Source organism: Mytilus trossulus, chromosome 1 (genome assembly GCF_036588685.1).
Source record: "Mytilus trossulus isolate FHL-02 chromosome 1, PNRI_Mtr1.1.1.hap1, whole genome shotgun sequence".
In the NCBI taxonomy this organism is placed as follows: domain Eukaryota; kingdom Metazoa; phylum Mollusca; class Bivalvia; order Mytilida; family Mytilidae; genus Mytilus; species Mytilus trossulus.
In genome coordinates this window covers 63,392,722-63,414,022 of record NC_086373.1, presented here as the reverse complement: position 1 = coordinate 63,414,022, position 21,301 = coordinate 63,392,722, and the positions used below count along the sequence as shown (strand labels likewise).

The following is a 21,301-nucleotide window of genomic DNA, read 5'->3' as shown; positions in this document are numbered from 1 at the left end:
CATTGAAAAATATTCACAACGATTTATATTCCTGTTATATTTCTAAACGCGAAAATCCCTAAAAATAAATCACTCGCGAAAAGAAGATGGTTTACAGTATTGATTTTTTTTAAAGTTTATATTACTTGTAGACTCAATATACAAGTTTCAGTAGGTTTTATCACATTTTTCAATTTTGAACCTGTAAATGAAACACATTCAGGCGAAGTTGGGGATCCATTATTGCATTAAACACTGTAAGCCAACTTATTTTGAGAATATTTTTTAGGAATTAGGCAATTTTTATTCCATGTTTAGGCAATTTAGATTGACTTTGCAGAAATTCAATTTCCCTTTTCTAATTTTCTTACTATGTTTTTATAAGAAACGACCCAACTGTTATATATTTCTGACCTTTTATATCACGTTATTTTTCTACTCGCAAAATTAGTTTGTTTAAAATTACAGCATTTCATTTCCATAAATTTCAGGATTTCATTTTACCTTTTTGCTTCCAACATTTTGTTATTTTTGGCACATTTGAAGAAAACCCAAATCCAGCCCATGATAATATGCACACCTTAAATGTATTTATTAACACCTAGCATGATATAAAAGTTGTACCTTGAAAACATTAGAGGGTTGAAGCCAAATCTATTTTCACTAATCTTTTTTTAATTGTGTGAGGGTGGAGTTATATAATGGGATGGTGGTTATGAACTTAAAGGAAAGGGGTTTAATAAGAGTACAATAGATTTTCTGATGGGACTAATAAGGACAATATTTGACTGACGTACATGTATGGTAAAGACCTGTGAAGTAAGTCAAAACGCTGTGAATTACAAGAAAAACAGTGAAAACATAATGCCAGGAAAATTAACACATTAACAGTATATTTAAACATATATAACTCTATGACATAGTTATCTTAATTTCTTGTCCTTGTTGAAAGCCAGGTACTTTTAGATCAGAAGGCAAAAATAACTCTCTCCATCCCCAGGTTATTGAAGACAAACATTGATTTTGATTTTAAAATCCTTTTCTTATCTATCTGGACTTGATGATTAAAGCATAATTCATTTTTTGTCACTCTCTCTCTCCAAAATTTTGAAGATAAAATATTTGATTTATAATATCCTTTTCTTACTTGTTTTTTAGCATGGGGAAAGGTGAAATATAGGTTTGTAAAATCATTGTATCCTATTTCTTGGGTGCAATATTGTTATTCAAATATTTCTGCTTTTTTTAATATACAATGCAGAAAACTTTGCTGCAAAACTTTGATTTTTGAAGGATGCTGTTTTGTGTATTGTAAAACAAAAATCTGACGCAAATTGTTATGATGTCACTTGTGTTAATGAGCTGATGTTTATGCAGCAAGACGTAGTACTCTGAAAAAGCCAGAGAACTTCCAAAGTTGTTTGTTTTGACATCTTAGGTGGACATTTTACTTGTGTAATTTAAATCAAAACTACCAGTTTTAAAACTTTTCTGCAATTTTGCAAGTGCAAATCATGGTGCAGGCTGCTCGTGTTGGCCCTTCATGTTATACATGAACACTTATACATACAAGGAAATAAGGGGAGGTAACGAGGTAACATTGATAATGCACCAAATAAGCAGGTCCTCATAAGACCAGGGATGACGGTTAATGGAAGGACATATAAATCAGTTATCTTTTATGGTTTCCTTGCATTGATCTGCATGAAAGCCAAAGACCCCTCATTTTCCCACCATTTACTATGGCATGTTTCAAATGAAAACGGTGCCATTGAAGCACATGGGTCAGAAAAGTTCAGCTACATGTATCTTTTATTTGAATATTCAATATATTCTTCTTCCAAGTCCTCTGTTATTGCACATGAGACCAACACCAGGTTATAAATGGATGAAAATATTATTTTAATCTGTAGGGACAGCTTTTATGGTCTTGTGGTACACTGATTGACTCATGTTTGAGAGGTTTTGGGTTCAACTCCTAGCTGAGTCAATGAAATCAAAAGGGCTTTAAAATGGACAGCAGCTGTTGTTTCCTTTCAAATTGCAAGCACCCAGCATTTAAGTAAGACCAAAGACTGGTCAATACGTGATCAGAATAATGTGGGTTAGGGAAGTTGTATGTCTTCCTGTAGACCTTGTAATTTAAAATCTGACTCAGCATGTTGAAAGTCTAGCATAAAACAGCAATACTTCCATATTTTAACATGCTATCAGCTTTAGAATGCCAAAGGGTTTGAATGGGTCCTTCATTTTTGTATTCTTGATTTTTCAGGTAATTTAAAGACATTCTTCTCTATTCGTTATACTTCAGCAACCAATGATTTATAGCATTAGCCCATTATTCTCTATTCTTTTTACCCCATTCAGATCCTCCTGGGCCTTAAATAATATATTGTTTGTTTCCCCAATCCCGACTGACCCTGTAAAAATGGTGCTTCTCATAAAATTTTATTGTCAAAACTAAGTCTAAAATTATTTTATTCATTTCAGATTTTCAGGCTAACAGCATTGTCCGATACCATGATACTATTCAGGCTTTTTAGAAAAAATAAAATTATTTCCCAACCTTCCTACCCGCATCTTGCTTGGCAGGGTCGTGATTGGGGAAACAAACAATATTTTAATTTAGGCCCTGCATAAAATATCTAATATTGCATGCAACCATCAACCAATCTCAAGGTGCACATGTACACTTGTATGGCTCTCACATTAAAAACAAAATGTTAATAATGATAAACACGACTTTGTTTAAAACACTAAAACTTGGCCCACACCATATGATGGATGCAACGTCTCATGGTAAAACATACTAATTCAAGGAAATGTCCCATTCTTCAATTTCAAAATCAAAGAAAAAGGACTGTCATACAGGATTGAGTATAATTTTGAAGACAAAAAAGAATAGACAGTAGTGGTGGTCACAGATGTAACAGAAACTGGAGTAAACATGATGTATGGCTTCTACATTAGAGAAATATTTCAAGGTGCTGGTAATGATGGAATGTTATTACAAATGAATACACAGACCACAATGCAGGTCTCTTTTCCAAATCAAATTTTGTAAATACTCCTGAAATCCCAATATCAGCGGGATCTACACAACTGTCTATTCTTGTCAACTTACAACAGACTATCATTGTTTCCTCAAGACCATACTCCCAAATGGTGTCAAGGGAGAGCCAAAAATTCAGTCCCTGAAATTTTCTCCCTGGAAAGTGGATCGAACCAGGAACTTTTGAGATAGTAGTCCGATGAACTAACCACTACAACATGGCTCTCTTTATACATTTGTACCTACATATGCATGAAATCTGACTCAAGAGAACATTCATTTGCTTTGAGGAGCTTAGTTCTTGCCAACTGTGTTTTAGTTTGTTCTAGTATCACTATCAACGATCTTTCATAGGCTTCCAGATTAGATGACTGCAGAATGCTTATCCTGACTACTCCTATATGTGCCTGTCCAAAAGTCAGGATTTCAGTGGTTCTCCTTGATTTATCTCTGTCATACTCATATTTGTTATCATCAGTTGTAATAACTAATTGGGTGGTTGATAATAAGTTTGAATTCAAGAATGAAATTATAATTCAGTTCCAAGATTAATTGTTTGATTGTTGGTGTTTTAAGTGCCACTTTTTGGGCTTTTTTGTGGCAATCAGTTTTTATAGGTGGAGGGAGCCAGAGCGTCCAGAGAAAACCACCAAACTATGATAGGAAAACTGATCATCCTTGACAATTAAGATTGGAGTCCAGTGAATTCGCACAATCTGGGTTTCAAACTCACAAACTCAGACAGTGTTGACAGTAGTAGAGCTGCTGAACCTCAGTGTTGACCGCTAGTGATTACAGAACTACTTAGACCACTTGGCCACCAAGGCCCCAGCAAGTTCCAAGAATCCCTGCTACAATGTCCATAAGTCAAGTGTGACAGAAAACAAAAGGTTTTAAGTATTTCTCCTGTTGTCTCACACTCAGTACATGATTAGTAGACACTGCTCAAGCATACTTTATTTGTATGTATATAGTTTATCGGGTTCTTTACACATTGCTATTGTGGAATATTAGCTTTGAGCAAAAAATGTGAATCTTTTGTGCAAGTGAGACCAGATAATAAGCAAACAAGCTTCTCAATCTGTCCAGTAGCTGATATCTAAATACATATATCTATATGAACATGTAGAAAACCCTATAATCTGTAATATCATTCTATTACAAGTCTCCCTCCTTTTAAATTTACCCTAGTGAACAAAAGCAAGCTTGATAATGTAACCTAACACATTGTGAGGTCACTGATAATGCTTGCTCATGTCTTGCAGCCTTTTTACAAGAAAAATGGAGTGACAGAGCAGAGTGATATAGAGAAAGGGAAGGACAATAAATGTACTTACCACCACCAGGAATGTAGAAACCCAGGTGGTTCTCCTAATGTTATGTTCTTTTCCCATCGTATCTGAAATTGTTAATAAAAATATTTCAAAATCCTTTTTGATTTGTTGATGATGACATAATCACATTGTCCAATTGTTTTTCCTCATTCAGTCATTGAAGAGTTGATCTTTTTCAGGTTTACAAACATTAATCCATGCCCATTACTTTCATTTACACAAGGAATCATTTGATTGTTGAATAATTTTGAATTCTGGAAAATTGATTAGAAATTTATGATGAAAACTATCCCAACAAAATAAGGTTAGCCATGTGTGCATAACTAAGGTTAATTTTACTTTCACTATCATTTCAGTATGAACTAACTAACCCCTTAACCATGTGTGCATTGCTAACCCTAAAACTTGGGTTGGTTTCATCATTAATTTTTCATCAATTTTCCAGAATTCAAAATTATTGAACAATCAAATGATTCCTTGTTTGTATATCTATTAACTTTTAACCATGAGATAGTGTAATGTACAGTGCAACCTCAGTCCTGACAGCATTCTGATATAATCTCTGAACATAAATTGTATGGATAGAAATTGCTTTTTCGTGTTATTAATAAAAAAAATCACCTAAACATCTTTATGGTCAGCATGAAGGACAGGATATATGTGCTCCAATGATGTACGTCATGGGTGCATTATCTTAATAGGTTTCATCTCAATATCTGAACCTCTATTATATCGAGAGGGTATTTTTCATTGCCATGATTAACTTGGTATACTTTATAAGGCTACTTCAATGCCCTTTATGTCACAAAAGAATAATAAAACAAAGCTGCAGTAATGGCAATGCAAATCAAACTTATACATGTATATATATGCATCTCTAAAGTAAAAGTGTTGATGTAGATCGGTTTGATATTTTGTTGTTGTTTATATATTAAATTATTCATACCTCTGATAAAAACGTCTGTGCACTTTTCTGTGCTCCAACGTGTAACAAATATTCATATACATATAGTGCTAATCTGAAAAAAAAGTAATATTTTATTATTTACAAATTGGGCAGACATTCAGATTCTGTTTCATTCATATGTTTATTGGACACAGGAAGTTGTCTTGAATTCATTGTTTACGTGTTGTGTGCATCGTAAATTTGTACATTTATTGATGTGCCATCATCTCAATCAGTAATTGGAGTCTTAGTCAGTTAGGAAACGTTGTTATTTGTTTAAATCATGAAACATGTATTTGTATTGTTGAAAGTTTAATAACCGGAAGAGCCGTGTATAATACACAGTGAATGGGGCATCCCCCAGTACAGGTGGAAAACGCTCCGCTTCACGGATTCAAATCGAAATTGCGCCCTAATAAAAATCTTATTTGGAACGAAAATGGATGCTTTCCTTCTTAGATATGTTATATATTTATAAAAACTTACTTTTCTCTTGCTTGAGCGTCTGATGGTACCGTTGATCCTTTCCCCTTGGCGTACATGCTGGGAGCTGAACTGTCACGCACCTGTCAAACCATCAAGGACGACACTGACCCCGTAGCTGTGGTAACATCAAGTTGTGCTGTCCAAAGAAGACAGTTGATTAGTCAGTTATTTTTAGAGAATGAGAGGATCTAGAAACTGATCAACTAGAACTAGTGTGTTACAGCGACAAAGAGTTGTTGGCACAAAGCCAAATACAAAAGACGTATATTTTTGTACAAGTTAGCGGCGAGAAAAAAATAATGCGTCAATGAATGTTTACGTATTGTTAATCTAATCGACATCGCTTAAAATTAACTAACATTGTGTGTAAATACACATTAGTTAAAATTCCTTTATTGTATAATATTTTATTTAATTTTCAAAATAATGACTATTTTAGCTTTTTTTTAGTTTCCCCCCTCAAAATTTTTACAAACATAGAAAGTAAATTAATACAATAGCAGTTTAAGACTTCAAACGATCTTTCGGGTAATTTTGTATCATTTTCTACAAAACGTTTTTTTTTTAAACAAAATTTTGAAATGGTCATCTCATAAATGCAACAAAGGTCCCACAGCAGGCTGTTGCAGTTCTATAACCTGGCATTTTCTCCAAAAGTTTCTATTAAATAATATCTTTTAAACCTTATCAAGGATGGTAATTAAAACATAAAATTAAACTTTTCTTCAGCGAATATAAGAATCATTCAACTCTATTAAAAATCGACCAAAACTTTATGAATTTATTATTTAATTCCTGTTGAATTTGTATTATATTTTTGCCCAAAATACAAATTCGAAAAATTCCATTAAACGCTAGTAACCTTTTATTAGTAAAGTTTTTCCTAAATTATTATTTTTTTCCAAAGTAAACAAAAAATGTTATATACGTGGTCAATAATATGTATACAAAAATTTTAAATAATAATGTGATATAGTGTTGACCTATTTGCAGCAAGTTAACTCAATAGATATGGGGATCTAGAAACTCCACAGAAGTCCTGAGGTTTCCTAGGGGTGCACGATTAAAATTATTTTATATATAACCAAGACGTATTTCTGTCTTAAAGCAATTGCACATTTATCAGTATTGAAAACAGTAAAGAATCATCCAATTAAGTTACCTAGATGAAAGTCTACATTAACAAACAATAAAATCAACGTGTTATTCACATTCGGCCTCTCGGTAAATACACACACACTACATCGATCGACCTGTATTTTTTGTGTTCTACGCTTGGATTTTACTCCCACGTAAAAAGACCAGATTTATGTGATGGCGGCAGGTTCAATCTCTGGTGATGAATTTGTTAAGTTAGCACATGATTTCCTTGTTTTGGCTGAAAAGACAAAGGATTCGTGGAAAATGAAAGAAATACCTGTAAGAATAATAAAGTGTCAATACACCTAAACCTGGAAACTCTTTGTCCTATTTTTGGTGGCTGCAACTCCAAGTCTATCTCCAAACTTCCGTTATATTCGTAACACTCTACATTTAACGTACGAGTGTTCTCAGAAATGAATTATTCTGTTTAGGGGTTCCTCAGTGAAAAATTAAAAGAGGGTATTGCAAACAAATCAAGTAATAACAACCTAAAATGGAACCTTTTCAGCAGATTCTTATATATAAAAGTGATTTTTATTAGGCCTTTTAATTTGGTAACCAGACCTTCAAATTGATAATTTACTAAATACATATATGAGGGATAAACGAAGATTTTTTTTAATAAAAGGGATATTTTTTTTTTTTTTAACTTGTATTGACTTTAATTTTCAAATAATACTCAAATAAAAAGTATTAATACTACAAACTAGCAACTTATGGTTTTTAGGCCATGGATATTTTTTTCCATATAAAAAGAAGATATGATTGCCAATGAGACGACTCTCCACAAGAGACCAAAATGACACAGAAATAAACAACTACAAATGTATAGGACACCGTTCAGCCTTCGACATTGGGCAAAGCCCATACCGCACAGTCAGCTTTAAAAGTCTCTGAAATGACAATGTAAAACATTTCAAACAAGAAAACTAACGGCCTTATTTATGTAGTTTTTTATGCTTTATAACCTTGTTAACATAGAATTTGAAATAATATATTGTAAAATTAAAATTTGTATTTCCAACCTGACCTGTTGAATCACCTTGGAACACAAATTATAGCAATCTAAAGTGCATGTTGCAGATCCAGGGACCAAATTAGCTCATCACTTTGCGTCCATTGTCTGTTGTTTTCTTTGGAGCCTCTAGTTTTGATCTTATCATACTTCTTGACCTCAAGATATCATTTTGTTCTTGTGTTTGTCTCTGGCTTGCTGTCTCATTGATGCACATCTCCTGATTTCATAAAATCAAATAATGCTCAAATATTATGGGCCAAGTTCGGATGGAACTCGAGTACTGACTCTAGTTCCATATGAACGGTAAATAATTTTGAAGAGTAGGAACTCTAGATTACCGGAAACACAAGGCCCCTACTCTGAATATGTTTTAATTCAAATTTGATTGGGTCGACGTCATAACATCCGGGATATCGAGTCGATCTCTAGTAACCCTGCCACAACCCAGGGCTCATTGAGTTCTAATGGCGGGAAAGCTATATCCAATCATAACAGGTGTTATATATGACCATGTCAATCCTATCTACTCTAGATATCCATCCGAACTTGGCCTCAAAGATCAGATTTTCTTTGCACTACTCAAAGGGGTCATAAGTAAAACAAAGTCCCCAACATAAACAATATTGGTTGACTGATGCTCATAATTTTGAACCTTTGTTGTAGAGTGATCATGAATTTTGTAGGTCTCCCTGGTTTATCAAGATGAGGAAGAGCAAAATAAATGCTTTTTCTATTTTCCTATGTTTTGTCTTTGCCAAGTCTGTGTAAAGAAAAATCTATTTTATTTATTTTCATTTTAGTAGATTAATAAAAATATTGTGCCTTTTTGGATTAATTCCAATTCTTTTGGCCAGGTACATGATTTATGACGTTTTGATTGCAAATATGATAAAATTGTATATAATTTGGTGTCTTTTTTTCAGGACGAACAGTACTATCTGTCCAAGAAAGAAGTAAAAAAAGTGTCAAGACAACACATTGAGGAAAAGCAGGTTATTAATTCCATCCAAACCATCAAACAGAACCATTAAATATGTGTGGCTGCAATGTACATGTGTAGGTGGAAATAGGTATCAAGTGCTATTAGAGTCCTCCAAATTTCATAGGTTGTTCGTTAGAAATCAGCTATTTGTACCAGTCTATCACGACTGGGTTATACATAATCAGCTCTGTGTATCCGTCTATCACGACTCTGTGTTGTACAATTACTCAAGTTTGCTTTGAAGAATTTTAATTTACTTGAAATACTAGGATTGTGGAAATGGAGCTCTTTTTCAATTTGTTAGATTTTGCATTGTTTTGATTCAGAGTTATGGGACATTAATTCTAAAAAAGAAAAGAAAATCTTTCTTTGATGAGAATTCAAGATTGCTTTTTTGGATTTATACTTTCTCTGCAGAATTTTAATCTTTATGAGATTTCTTATATTTTCAATCCAGGGATTGTACACTTCCACATAATTTTGTGGTTTGATGTAACTTTGGAGTTTGTAAGAAGATCCAAAGATCATATTTTATGGTTTTGTTGGCATTGATTTATGTGATTTTGATATTACAGATATTTTGAATGTCAAAGTTCTGTTCTAGTAGATCAGATGAAAGTAGAATCTTTTAAACTTGGGTTTTAAGAAACAAGGAAACAATAATTTGAGTGGAGCAGTTTCTGAAACAGAAAATATCTTTATTCTTTGATATTCTAACTTCAGGAAATATTTTAATAAAAAGAATAATGCAATACTTTTTTCTTTTTGTGGTGTTTGTTTTATAACACTAAAGGCAAAGCAAGTAGATTTATAAATTGCACAGCTGCAAACTAGAGTTATCTCCCATTAGTATTTTGAAATTTAGAAAAGCATGGAAAGTTTATATCTTATTATTGATAAGTTTACTGTAACTGTGTTTAATCGATATAGGTCTACTATGATATAACTTTTTACAGATTTTCTTGAAATAAAGGACTTTTTGTATAAAATTAAAATGTATCACCAAAAATTTATATCTACTTATTTACAGACTGAAGATTTGACTTCAGTAGATGAGGAAGATGGATGTCAACTAGAATTGAGTTCTACAGAATGTGTGACGTACGAGTACCATGTTGTATACAGCCACAGTTATAATGTTCCTGTTTTATACTTTAATGTGTATCACCAGAGTAAGGTTAAAAACAGTGATCATTTTTGTTGTTGTTCCATTTTCTAGTTAAGATTAAGCCTTGACAGTTGTACATGTTATGACTCAAAATTAGCAATTACATATTTATTCTACAATTTTAACTTTTAATTACAAATATAAAACAAGACTTCTGACATCAGAGAAATACACGAAAATGTTTTGATAACGAGCAGGACACCTTTACAACATATACTAGCCATAAGCTATACTGAAATATTTTAAAATAAATTTTGGTTTTGCAGATGGAAAATTATTAAGTCTTGATGAAGTTTGGTCTGATATCCCAGAATGCTACAGAGACAGATTGTTAGAAGAGCGCTGGAGTTTTATAACACAACAGGTAATAATACATGTTGATAATTTTTAGATGTCAGATTTGCATATTTACGAATTCTCTAATGTGATAACTGATTTACATTTATGGTTGTAGAAACCAAACCTTTAGAGAAAGTCAAAACTTTAAACATTACCCCTCTGTACAGAAAAAAAGAACGATGACTGGTCCTCTTCAAATAAGGGGTGTTGATAAATTTCTAGACTTCAAGAAGTGATAACTCTTTATATATGTATAATAGGTGATGTAAATAAGGAAGCAACCAAATATTACAAACAAAAACAAAATTGTATGCAAAAGCAGCATTGTTTTGTTTTTGTTGTAAAAGCAATGTCTACGATATTATATGTACATTAAAAAAACTGAGGTCATTACGGAACATCTTTTATTCATGCAAAATGTAAAAATAGTGACATATAACTTTCAGGATTAGATTTAGCATATATTAATATGTTAAATTCAAATTTTTTCAGGAACATCCTTTACTTGGTCGTCCATTTTTCATGCTGCATCCATGTCACACTACAGATTTAATGGCACAAGTAACAGCAATACACGATGATGGTCACAGGTATGTCAGTCTTAACAAGTAAATATACATGTATATACTCAACATCAAATTGACCAGAAATTTATTACAAGAAAATTCTTGTTGTCATAAATTCTTAAAAATATACATGATCTGTGATTTTGAATTCTGAATCAAGACCTTCTCGAAAAAAAGAAAGAAAAATGATTTATCTTTCTCACAATTATATCCTTACAATTCTGATTTATTTTGTATGTTGCATATGTTTTTACCTCTATTTGGAGTTATGTGAACCTTCTTGTGTAGATTCTTTCCATTTCAATTTTAAAAGTATGAGAGAAAACTTTATATAATTATGTTTTGATCAACATAAAAAATAAAATTGAGAATGGAAATGGGGAATGTGTCAAAGAGACAACAACCCGACCATAGACAAAAACAACAACAGAAGGTCACCAACAGGTCTTCAATGTAGCAAGAAATTCCCGCACCGGGAGTCCTCCTTTAACTGGCCCCTAATCAAATATATACTAGTTCAGTGATAATGAACTCCATACTAATTTCCAAACTGTACACAAGAAACTAAAATTAAAGTAATACAGTATACATTAGTATTTATGATATCCAATTTTCACAGACTTATAAATAAATTATGTGTTTTTACTGTCTTCTGATTGGCTAAAATTATTAGTTTTATTTTCAATGTTGTCAATTTTGATGGTGACACGCCCACTCTGACGTTGTGTGTACGGTTGTTATTGTTAATATAAATAATATAAAAAGTTCTTTGAGCCTTATTTTTGATAGAAATTTATTTATAATGAATGGCAATAATTTATTTTGATTTCAATAAAATCAAAATAAATAATAGCCATTCATTAAATAAAGAATTAAACGTATGCTGTGATTATATTCTTCAATACAGTGGTTTGTAGTAAATACCTTAAACAAGTAATGTAAGTGATGTTTTAGAGTAAATGAAAGACAAACCAAATAACAAAACATAATAAATAATGTTTATTTAATTTATAATTAGAATGCAAAATATCTGAACTACATACATTAGAAAATTTTAAATGTCCAAATGGTTTGATTGCTTTAGTTTTATTCATCTTATACATGTATGTTCTTTCATCCTAAATTCATACAAAAAAATATCATTGAAATGTGTTTATTTCAGAAACTACCTGCTGAGTTGGTTGTGTGCAGTAGGTCCTGTAGTTGGCTTGAAGATATCCCCACTCTATGGATATGGACATGTCAAACCTGGAGATTAATAACCTTAGTCAGTTGATATATGATATGAGACTCTACAGTGATTCAGTGTCAAAACATAAGAAGTGAACGCATCATAGAGAAATTACCCTGAGGTTTCCAAGAATCTAAAGTTCCAACATGGTTTGCAGTTCCAGATAAAAGCATATACATTTTGTAGTACATTCACAGAAGGCAAATATCGAAAGAAAAAAAAATATTATTAGTAACGAGTACACATCCAATATCATCTAAATGATTACATACAAATTCTGTAAACAACTTCATGTTGGAAAAAGCAAACATCCATTTAAATCTTGACTAGTTGAATATCTCTGATATGTGAAAAACAAGATATCATAACTAACTGGTTTTAAAACATTTCAATCAGACAGAACACGAAATTCATCATATGTCGTATGAAATCATTGAAGTCCTCTGGAACAATCAAAATGACCTCTTGTCAGACAATCTTAAAAGTAAAAGAGAGGATTTTTGGGGACTATGACTCAGAGCTGAAACACATCGGTATAAATGGTTTAAAGACCTCTAAGTTTCAGTACAATCCTTGCCCAACAATGTCCTTGACTACATTACAATTTTTGTTTACCATCCAGTATGTCAGAAAGCTCCTTTTTTGTGATATTTGTCAGGCAATTTAAAAAAGCAAGAGCAGACTAAAACGACACTTAAACTTGCACAGCCAACAAACCTTTGATGGTAAAAAGTGGTTTTAAATTCACTAGATCTGACAATCTTTTAAATCACAACAGACAGACACACAAATGTACAGAACCTCTCCAATACTGCAGTACCAAAACAAACAGTCTGCTGAATAATAAAACAATACTTGTGAACAGATAACGGAATGCATCTGGCTCTGGCCTCAATGAAAATCTTTTGGAAATCAATCATACTCCAGTCAGTGTCAAGTCTTGCCCGACATTGGACTTGATGTTTAACTCAAGGCTAGCACGGTGAAAATCACAGACATGGGAGATTTAAAATTTATCGATAAATTCTAATAGAATATTGAATCTAATCGGAACAATTGTGATATTCATTAACTTTGGTAATGATGGGTTACCTGACCCACCCATGGAGATAAACTGGAATGCAATTATTTAGCGATACACCTTTACCACCATGCAAACCATTTATTAGTATAGAAAGGTAGACACCATGGGCCACATGAAGGCAGCCATCTAGGTTTGCACATAAATAAGCAAGCAACAACATTGCTCCGCACCTGTGTACTTGTAAACTTTGGTTTATTTTGCTTATTGATATTAATAAATATTTATTTTTATCTATGTTTTTGGTTGTAACTTATACACACTCACTTTTAGTAACTCTAATTTAATTAGATTAAACTTCCTTCTGGTAAACTCTTCACAGGACAACTTATCTGCCGAATAAATCATCTGCTGGTTCACCCAACCACTTGTTAACACAACTGCAAATTATATCTACTGGTAGCACACAGAATATTCTTGGTAAGAAATAACCTCGATCATGTCAACCATTGACAAATCACTATATAAGTAGACCAAAAACCCAATGAAACCATTTATACTCGAAAGAAGGTCCATCAAAGGACCAAAATCAGTGGGGCTTTATATTATCATTGGGCACTGTTATTAAGTTGTAACTGCATTTTATTCAATGAAAAACACATAATGTATACAGTTTTCCATCATGGAAACATGGTGTGCAGCCAGGAACAACAAAGTTATCTATTAACATAATCTTGCCAAGCATAAAATTGTTTCTTGAGTGCACACATACTTTGTCAATCTATAAAATTGAGAATGAAAATGTCAAAGAGCAACACCCTGACCAAAGAGCAGACAACAGCTGAATCTAATAAACCCATGTACTTAGAATTTGATGACAAAAAGTTGCTTTAATTTGAACTCACATTTTGATTGAAAAAAATATAATTTCCACATGCAGCTATTTATGAAATAACAATATTTCATTTCATATCTGTGTTCATAGTTCAACAAAGGCATTTAAACAAATTGATGATGACAGTATTAAAAAAAAAAAGTTCCAGTAGTAAAACTTAGATTTCAATGTAACTAGTCAAACATCACTACTCAGTAGATATAGCTGGATATTTTCCCCATTCAAGAACACACAGATTTAGCCAGTTGTCAATATTTAGTGTCGTGTTTATATGTTTGAAGTTGACAATTTTAAAGGGAGACAATCCTAGAAAGTTACAAATATGACAAAAGTAAAACTGAATTATTTCCCTTTTTTCAGATCTTTGTGCAAGATGTCCCTCTTGGTTTAACTTTTCAGGGTGATATTTGATTTTTTATAAATATTTTATTGATTATTCCATGTTTCAAGTATGTCCACTGATGGATACAGATAAAAAAGATTTGACAGTCATGACAGTATTCAAGTCAACCCTTGCTTTAGCTATAAAGTATAAAAACTTTAAACTCAGAGTGAATGTAATGTTAACAGAAAGAAAAAAAATCCATTTATAAGTCAAATATGGACAAACCGGATTTAAAAAAAACAACTTTCTGGATACTATCTTATGATCATAAACAAGCTTCTGTCCAATGACAACGGAATGTAGGATTGCTATGTCTCACTTTTTCGACAAAAAGGTACCAAACTGTGTTAGTATTTAAAACATAACATCAAAATTACTGCAAATAGGGGAAATGAAAATTTCTAAACAAGCAGAGACCATTTAAATTGTGCCAGTTTACAAGTACTTGCTCCTGGGCATATGGTACATTATGGGAGACGAGCCACCAATAGCAACTACTTTCTAATGATATTGTAACTTGTGATTTTGATTTCCATGTACGATACTGCCTGATACAGCAATCCAACAACAATCATTGCCATAGTTATAATTTGATATCTAGAGGACACTATATGACCTTCAACAACGAGAGTGTGGCCACACCATATACTGTCCCAACATGACAAAAAAATCTGCTAATTAAATAGACTGCTTTAAAAACTCAGTGTATCTGACTTGGATCTGGTATTTCGTATTAGATGGCAACAGAAAATTCATGTCCTTGTGACTCCTCATAGTTGGCGTAAATGATTTGTCTGTCATTTTAATGTGTTGACTTTTCATAGTTAGAGTAAATGATTTGTCTTTGTCATTTTAAAGAGTATATAAGATAACATAGGCTAAACTGTCATGAACCATTATGATTGCAGTGATATGAAGCAGTAGAATATGAGATACATTCATTGAAAGTTTTCTTAAGATAAAAACATAGCAAAACAACTATAATTTTTAACATTTACCAAGCTTATGGACACCAAAGGGCCAGCAGTTTTACTTTCTGTCTATAGTTATGAATGAGGCTGAGACAGATATATGTGTATCTTCAAGTTATGAACATTTGAGTTCTAGCCCTTGAAAACCCATAGCCTACAAAACAATGTTCTGAAGTACTTTGGTCACAACAACATACTGTTTTTATTACACTTAAGCAGTGACTATTAAACACAGGCACTTGTCTCAGAACAAAAATTCCTATTAATATTATGCCATATAAGGATTTGAGACAAGTGCCTGTGCTATCAGAGACATATATACATATGTCTCTGGTGCTATTAAACAAAAGTTGTGTGTCATTTTCCAAAAACATCCAGCATTTTTGTCGATGGCATTTACAACTCACAACTGTCTGGAGTCTTCTTGCATTATCATTCAGCAATGCTCAACGTCATTTGTGTAACTATGACTTAAATCACACTTTGGATGTTTTGGTCTTATTTCCATTTCTTATCTGTGATATTTCACTGCAGCACTATCATAAGAACAATGTAAACCAGTGATATTTGGGTAATTGTAACCCTTAATTTCACATACGAGAGTTTGCTTTTAAATATGCAGCTATGTTTATCACATAAACGTTTAACATGTGAACACGTTCAATCACTTAAACATTTTCCCAAAATAATCACACATTGGATGTTGTGCTAAACTCTTGTCTTGTTTCCATTTCTTATCAAAAGGCAAACGTAGACCATTGATATTTTGGTCATTGTGACCTACATTTCACACGTGAGAGACTTTAATTAGAAAGGTTATTCTAAAAAATGTTTAAAATTTTAACAACATTTAATCATTCTTCCAAAATAGTATATATGTTATTCATCAACACTGACTTACAGCTAGTGCAGGCTCGTGTGATGAATTTTGGTCCCCTTTATACCGGCAGATGTCTATGGAAATGTATTTACTTATTGTTAATTTGGTATTACTATAAAAGCAGTGACATATAGTCTCTGTTATGTGATAGCCTTTGCAAGGACTTATCGATTAGTTATATGTCCTTGGTCTTTGTGATTTTTATTTTATTTGTATGATCTTTATTGCAATTGTAGTTTTTTTGTGTCATATTTAGTTGCAATTACTGTGAATTCCTCTATTTTAGGAACAAAAACGTACAAATGTAAACATTCTCAATTATGTTATGTTGACATTTTAATATTAGGACATAATAATGTCTCTGGATTTAGTGATCAGGATACCATTCAGTTTTTACGCTGGGGTTGTCTTGGTATCGGTTTAAATGCTGGTCAGCCGCCTGACTGTACAGGAATCTAACAGTGCAAAAACAACTTTTACTCTCTGTCTTCTGAAACAGCTTCCAGTGATGTCCCACAAATGATTTTTTTATAAGATAACATCTGACCTATTTGATATTCATTAGATTTGAAACGAGTTTTACAAACAAAATGTTAAATAACATAAAAGTTCTAAAAATAAAAATACTTGAAGCATGCAATTTTTCAACCTTGTTTTATATATAGTGTTACAGGCCGTTTGACTAATAGATAGATTCACGAGAAAGTTTAACAAAAAAAAAACCTACGACTAAGATTGAACATAAAGTATACTGAATTGACTTATGGTTAATCCTAGTCGTACGTTTTTTTTTGTGAAACTTACTCCATGTATTATAGTCGTAAGTTATAGCGAGTCTGTTCGATTCAACCTAATCCATTTTTCAGCGAAATTCAAAATTATGTGCAATGGCATTTTGAGGCCTAAAATTGTCTTTCCATGCTACAGCTCAAAATCATCAAAGGAAACATGACTTGTCAATTCTGGCATGATGATCATACAAATGTTGCTTTGTTTAAATTATCTGTTACAATATTTTGAAAAACATTTTGTTCAGGATTGCATTGCTTAGGTCTGATTCCCTGTCATCGTTTGGTTTCCTTTGCTCCGTATATATAAGCTGTTCAATCTTTGTAGTCAAAATTTGCATCATTCTATAAGTAAAATTTGCATCAGGCTAGCCGCTAAGTAAAATTTGTATCTTGACTGTTTTTACCAGAGTCTCTTATCTATCGTCTAAATGAATTTTTCAAATATGCTTAAATACTCGATACTGTTCTAACTCAGTGCAAAAATAGTCTGTAAATTATGGCTCTAGTGAATTTGAAGCAAACCTAGCATACTAGTATTCTGAATATAGTGAAGGATTTGTATAGGAATCATATATAAATCCTTCACATAACATATATTCACAGAATCATCAGTATATCTTGTCTATATCCAGAGATTTTCAACCGTTCAGTGGACATATACATCATGGATATCACTGGCTTCGATTTAAGTCACGGTAAAGAGAATTTATGCCGCAGTTCTTTATCAACCAAGTGTTTTTAGATAAAAGGAGATGTGGTATATTACTATATTAAAGTGCCAATGTAACAACTGTCAATCCAGCTCACAATTTGTAAAAGTAAACCATTATAGGTATAAGTACGGTCTTCAACACGGACCCTTGGCTCATACCGAACAACAAGCTATCATTGACAATGGCCCCAAAATGACTAGTGTAAACCATTCAAATTCTTGCAGTTTTACTGGATTCCATGAAAGTCTACGTTGTTGGTTTTGGCTGGTCTGGGTCTACAATGTCAATACTGATTGTATGCGTATTTTTAACAAAATGCTCTGCATCAGGAACATCATACAGTTTCAGTCTGCGTCATTTTATGTTTCATCAGCATCAGGGTTTTTTTCATAAAAGAACCGTCTATTTTTGTGAAAATGGGGCAGAAATTTTACTCGGAGGTTCAAACTCAATGTTATCGATTGAGAATAATCTGACGTTGATCATTTGATATGAAATTAAATTTAAAATCAGACTGACAACTGAATGCTTGAGGGGTATTAGCATATACATATAAACTGATTATAACATCATAGGGTAAATCTCTTTAAAGTTAGATACACAAACATCAATTGTCAAACCCACGAACAATAAGTGTATTTATTCAACTACTTTGTGTGACAGGAAATTATGCAGACTATAAATATATAAAATAAGAAACTGAAAAAATAATTATAATTGTGCTATAACTATTGCAATATGGTATAAGTATTACGTGTATACCTACATAAAATATAAATAAAATCAGCGATATACGTCTCTGATAAAATATTTTTTATATGCCTTAATGAACTACATGTATCTCTGATTTCCATTTCCAGATTTCGACAAACTTTCAGTTTTCCAATGTATAATTGCATTGTTTTCCTACACATTGTTATGCACATGTACATTATTAAATATTTTACAGAATATTGCACGTATAAAAATATGAGTTACTATGGTAATAGATTCTTCCTCCATCACATAATGTATGGTTACCCTATGAATGCAGAAATTTCCATTCTAGATCTTAGTTCATTGGCAAAAGTCCACACTTCTCCGATGCATGAAAAGTTGGGTTCAACTTCGATAGAAGCAAATGCAATGATCAAAACATCCTGGCAAATGTGGCCGACGAAAAAGTCTGTTTTTGTCCACCCAACAATAGTGTTCTTTGTGACACGAAAGCATATATAACGATTTTCTCCAAAAAATAATCCGAAATGGGACTGTGTTAGTCCTTTGAATTCTGTCCCTAAATATTTAAAAATAGTTGTAGCTTCGTCGGCAGGGATGCTCCTTTCCTTTTCGCTACTTGCCAAACATTTCCCTTTTAAGTCGAAGATTGCAGCCCTTTTAATTTTCCCCTTTCCAATGAAATAGTTCATCATTTCTATCCAGTTCATCCTTGCTGGTTTGGAAGGCGGATTGTCTGGGGTGACAGGCTTTTCTGATTGTTGCACTTCTGCCATGTGAGAAGTCAACCTTTTAAATAGTAATCCTACTTTTTGTTAAAGTTTGTAAACACACCCTAAGTATAGTACGTGTGTGTCAGCTATAGTCATTGAACTGCGAACTGTCAGTACACAAATATGTTGTTATACTTATACACTCCGACAATCATATTCTTTGAGATTTGGTATATTACATCAAAATTCACAGGTGAATGTGGGCCGTGACTGACTTTCACCTGTGTATATGTTAATAACATACCAAAATATACAGGTATGTCGGTTTAATTGGTAAATTATTTATTTGAAAAATCAGAGACATATATATTACAAGAAAAATTTTCACAACAAAGTATCTTGGTTTTTTTTTATGAGAACACTGACATAAAACTGATATCAGTCATTACTGCCTCCTACTATCAATCGGTTGTTCACTCCTCCCCACGTTATTTAAAAGACTAAAACGAACAAGTTAGGATTTCGCCCAAATAAGAACAAAAAAATACTTTTCAGTCTTATTTTAATTCTTTAAATGGGGACAAGCTGCAAGTAGTACCTGTTTAAATTCCCCCCCCCCCCTCCTTCCCACAAAAAAAAAAGATCGTGTCATTTGCATATATTTTACACCATAGAAAATACAGTGTTCATGCAGAGTTTTACTTATGTGTTCGAAAGAAATCGGACTTGAAATAGATGAATCTAACAGGTTACGAATCGACATGCATTCGAATCTAAATGTAGTATATATATATTGTTCCTAAGGGAGTCAGTCTGCTGACAAAGTATTGGCATTTATTATCACGAATGTTGCAGCCAGAAATCAATTTGGATCACAAGGATCACAAGAATTTGTCAACAAATTAGGATATCAAATTATATAGGCCATAACCCAAATAAACAAAATAAACCAGGGTATTAAATTCGAGCCTAATATACCATAACACCTACACGAGACTGGCGACGGGTACCTGTTTTCACGTTTTATAATCAGTTATGAAATCTCAAAGCTAATCGATACATGTATGAATTGTTTTATCGTACCTATGGCAGAGAGATACATGTATTTGCCTGTCTTTGAGCGGATCGATATTATCTATGGTAAAATTTACCACGTCATCATAATATTTTGTAACATTATTGATACAGAGAGAAAAAGAAGATATGGTATGATTGCCAATGAGACATCTCTACACCAGAGACCAAATGGCATAGATATAGTATGTTTCTACTAATGATTAATCAGTGTTGTTTGCTTCATGTCCAGTGGCAAATATATCGTGCATGTTCAGGACAATAACAAGCTAATGTCAGTATTTATAAATGCATTATAAGGTTTGTAAAAATGGTCACTAGAAAGCCTGAAGGGTGAGAAAATGAAGGTTTATTGGGTAGAGACATAAATATAGTCTTGCAACAAGGACCGAACACACATTTGTATCACTGGTTCTGTACATGTAGAGAGCATGCATGTCTCGCTTTCTGTACCCGAGAATAAACGTGGCTACTTAGTTTAAACATATTTATTTATAGTTGATTGGGAAACAAGTTTTGCAACTTATATCAATCCCTTTCCACTTTGCGTGACGAGTGCTGCCTTGTAGCGGCTTTAGCCTGCTCTTTTTCGAAATCTACAAGGATGTCTTTAACGTGCAAGAGATATGACTCTCTCTTAACACGGGTCAGCCATTTATCGTCCCCTTCCGACGGACTATCATCGTTTCCTTAAGACCATACTCGAAAATGGTGTCAAGGGAGAGCCAAAAATTCAGTCCCTGAAATTTTCATCCCAAACGGGAATCGAACCAGGAACCTTTGTGATAGTAGTAACTACTCACCTACAACAATCCCGACATCAAACGACCGCCACACTTTGGCAAGGTTTGTTTTTATTGTTCGTCGAAAGAAGACCAAAAAAATCATATTTCTAAT

The 21,301-nt window shown here is 32.8% G+C and overlaps 2 protein-coding genes across 15 annotated transcripts in view; one reads left to right on the top strand and one right to left on the bottom strand.

Moving 5' to 3' along the window:
* The window catches only part of LOC134681724 (single-stranded DNA-binding protein 3-like), a 77,895-nt gene extending 70,565 nt beyond the window's left edge, over window positions 1-7,330 (bottom strand). For 3 of the 14 annotated variants that reach the window (XM_063541428.1, XM_063541412.1, XM_063541434.1), the window contains exons 1-4: window positions 6,960-7,055; window positions 5,798-5,933; window positions 5,312-5,384; window positions 4,369-4,430 (exon numbers count right to left, since the gene is read on the bottom strand). In XM_063541428.1, the coding sequence (XP_063397498.1) occupies window positions 4,369-4,430; window positions 5,312-5,384; window positions 5,798-5,853 (191 nt within the window). In that variant the 5' untranslated portion in view covers window positions 5,854-5,933; window positions 6,960-7,055. Of the gene's footprint in view, window positions 1-4,368; window positions 4,431-5,311; window positions 5,385-5,797; window positions 5,934-6,959; window positions 7,060-7,214 lie in introns of those variants that run through there. The other 11 variants (XM_063541444.1, XM_063541439.1, XM_063541421.1 and 8 more) reach the window with 7 other exon arrangements.
* On the top strand, window positions 6,906-13,558 carry LOC134681812 (ubiquitin-like-conjugating enzyme ATG10). Its single transcript, XM_063541453.1, has 6 exons — window positions 6,906-7,216; window positions 8,882-8,950; window positions 9,971-10,112; window positions 10,375-10,472; window positions 10,940-11,037; window positions 12,176-13,558. Exons 1-6 carry the CDS (start codon window positions 7,112-7,114, stop codon window positions 12,270-12,272), a joined length of 609 nt encoding a protein of 202 aa, XP_063397523.1. The 5' UTR covers window positions 6,906-7,111; the 3' UTR covers window positions 12,273-13,558.
* The last annotated feature ends 7,743 nt before the right edge of the window (window positions 13,559-21,301 follow it).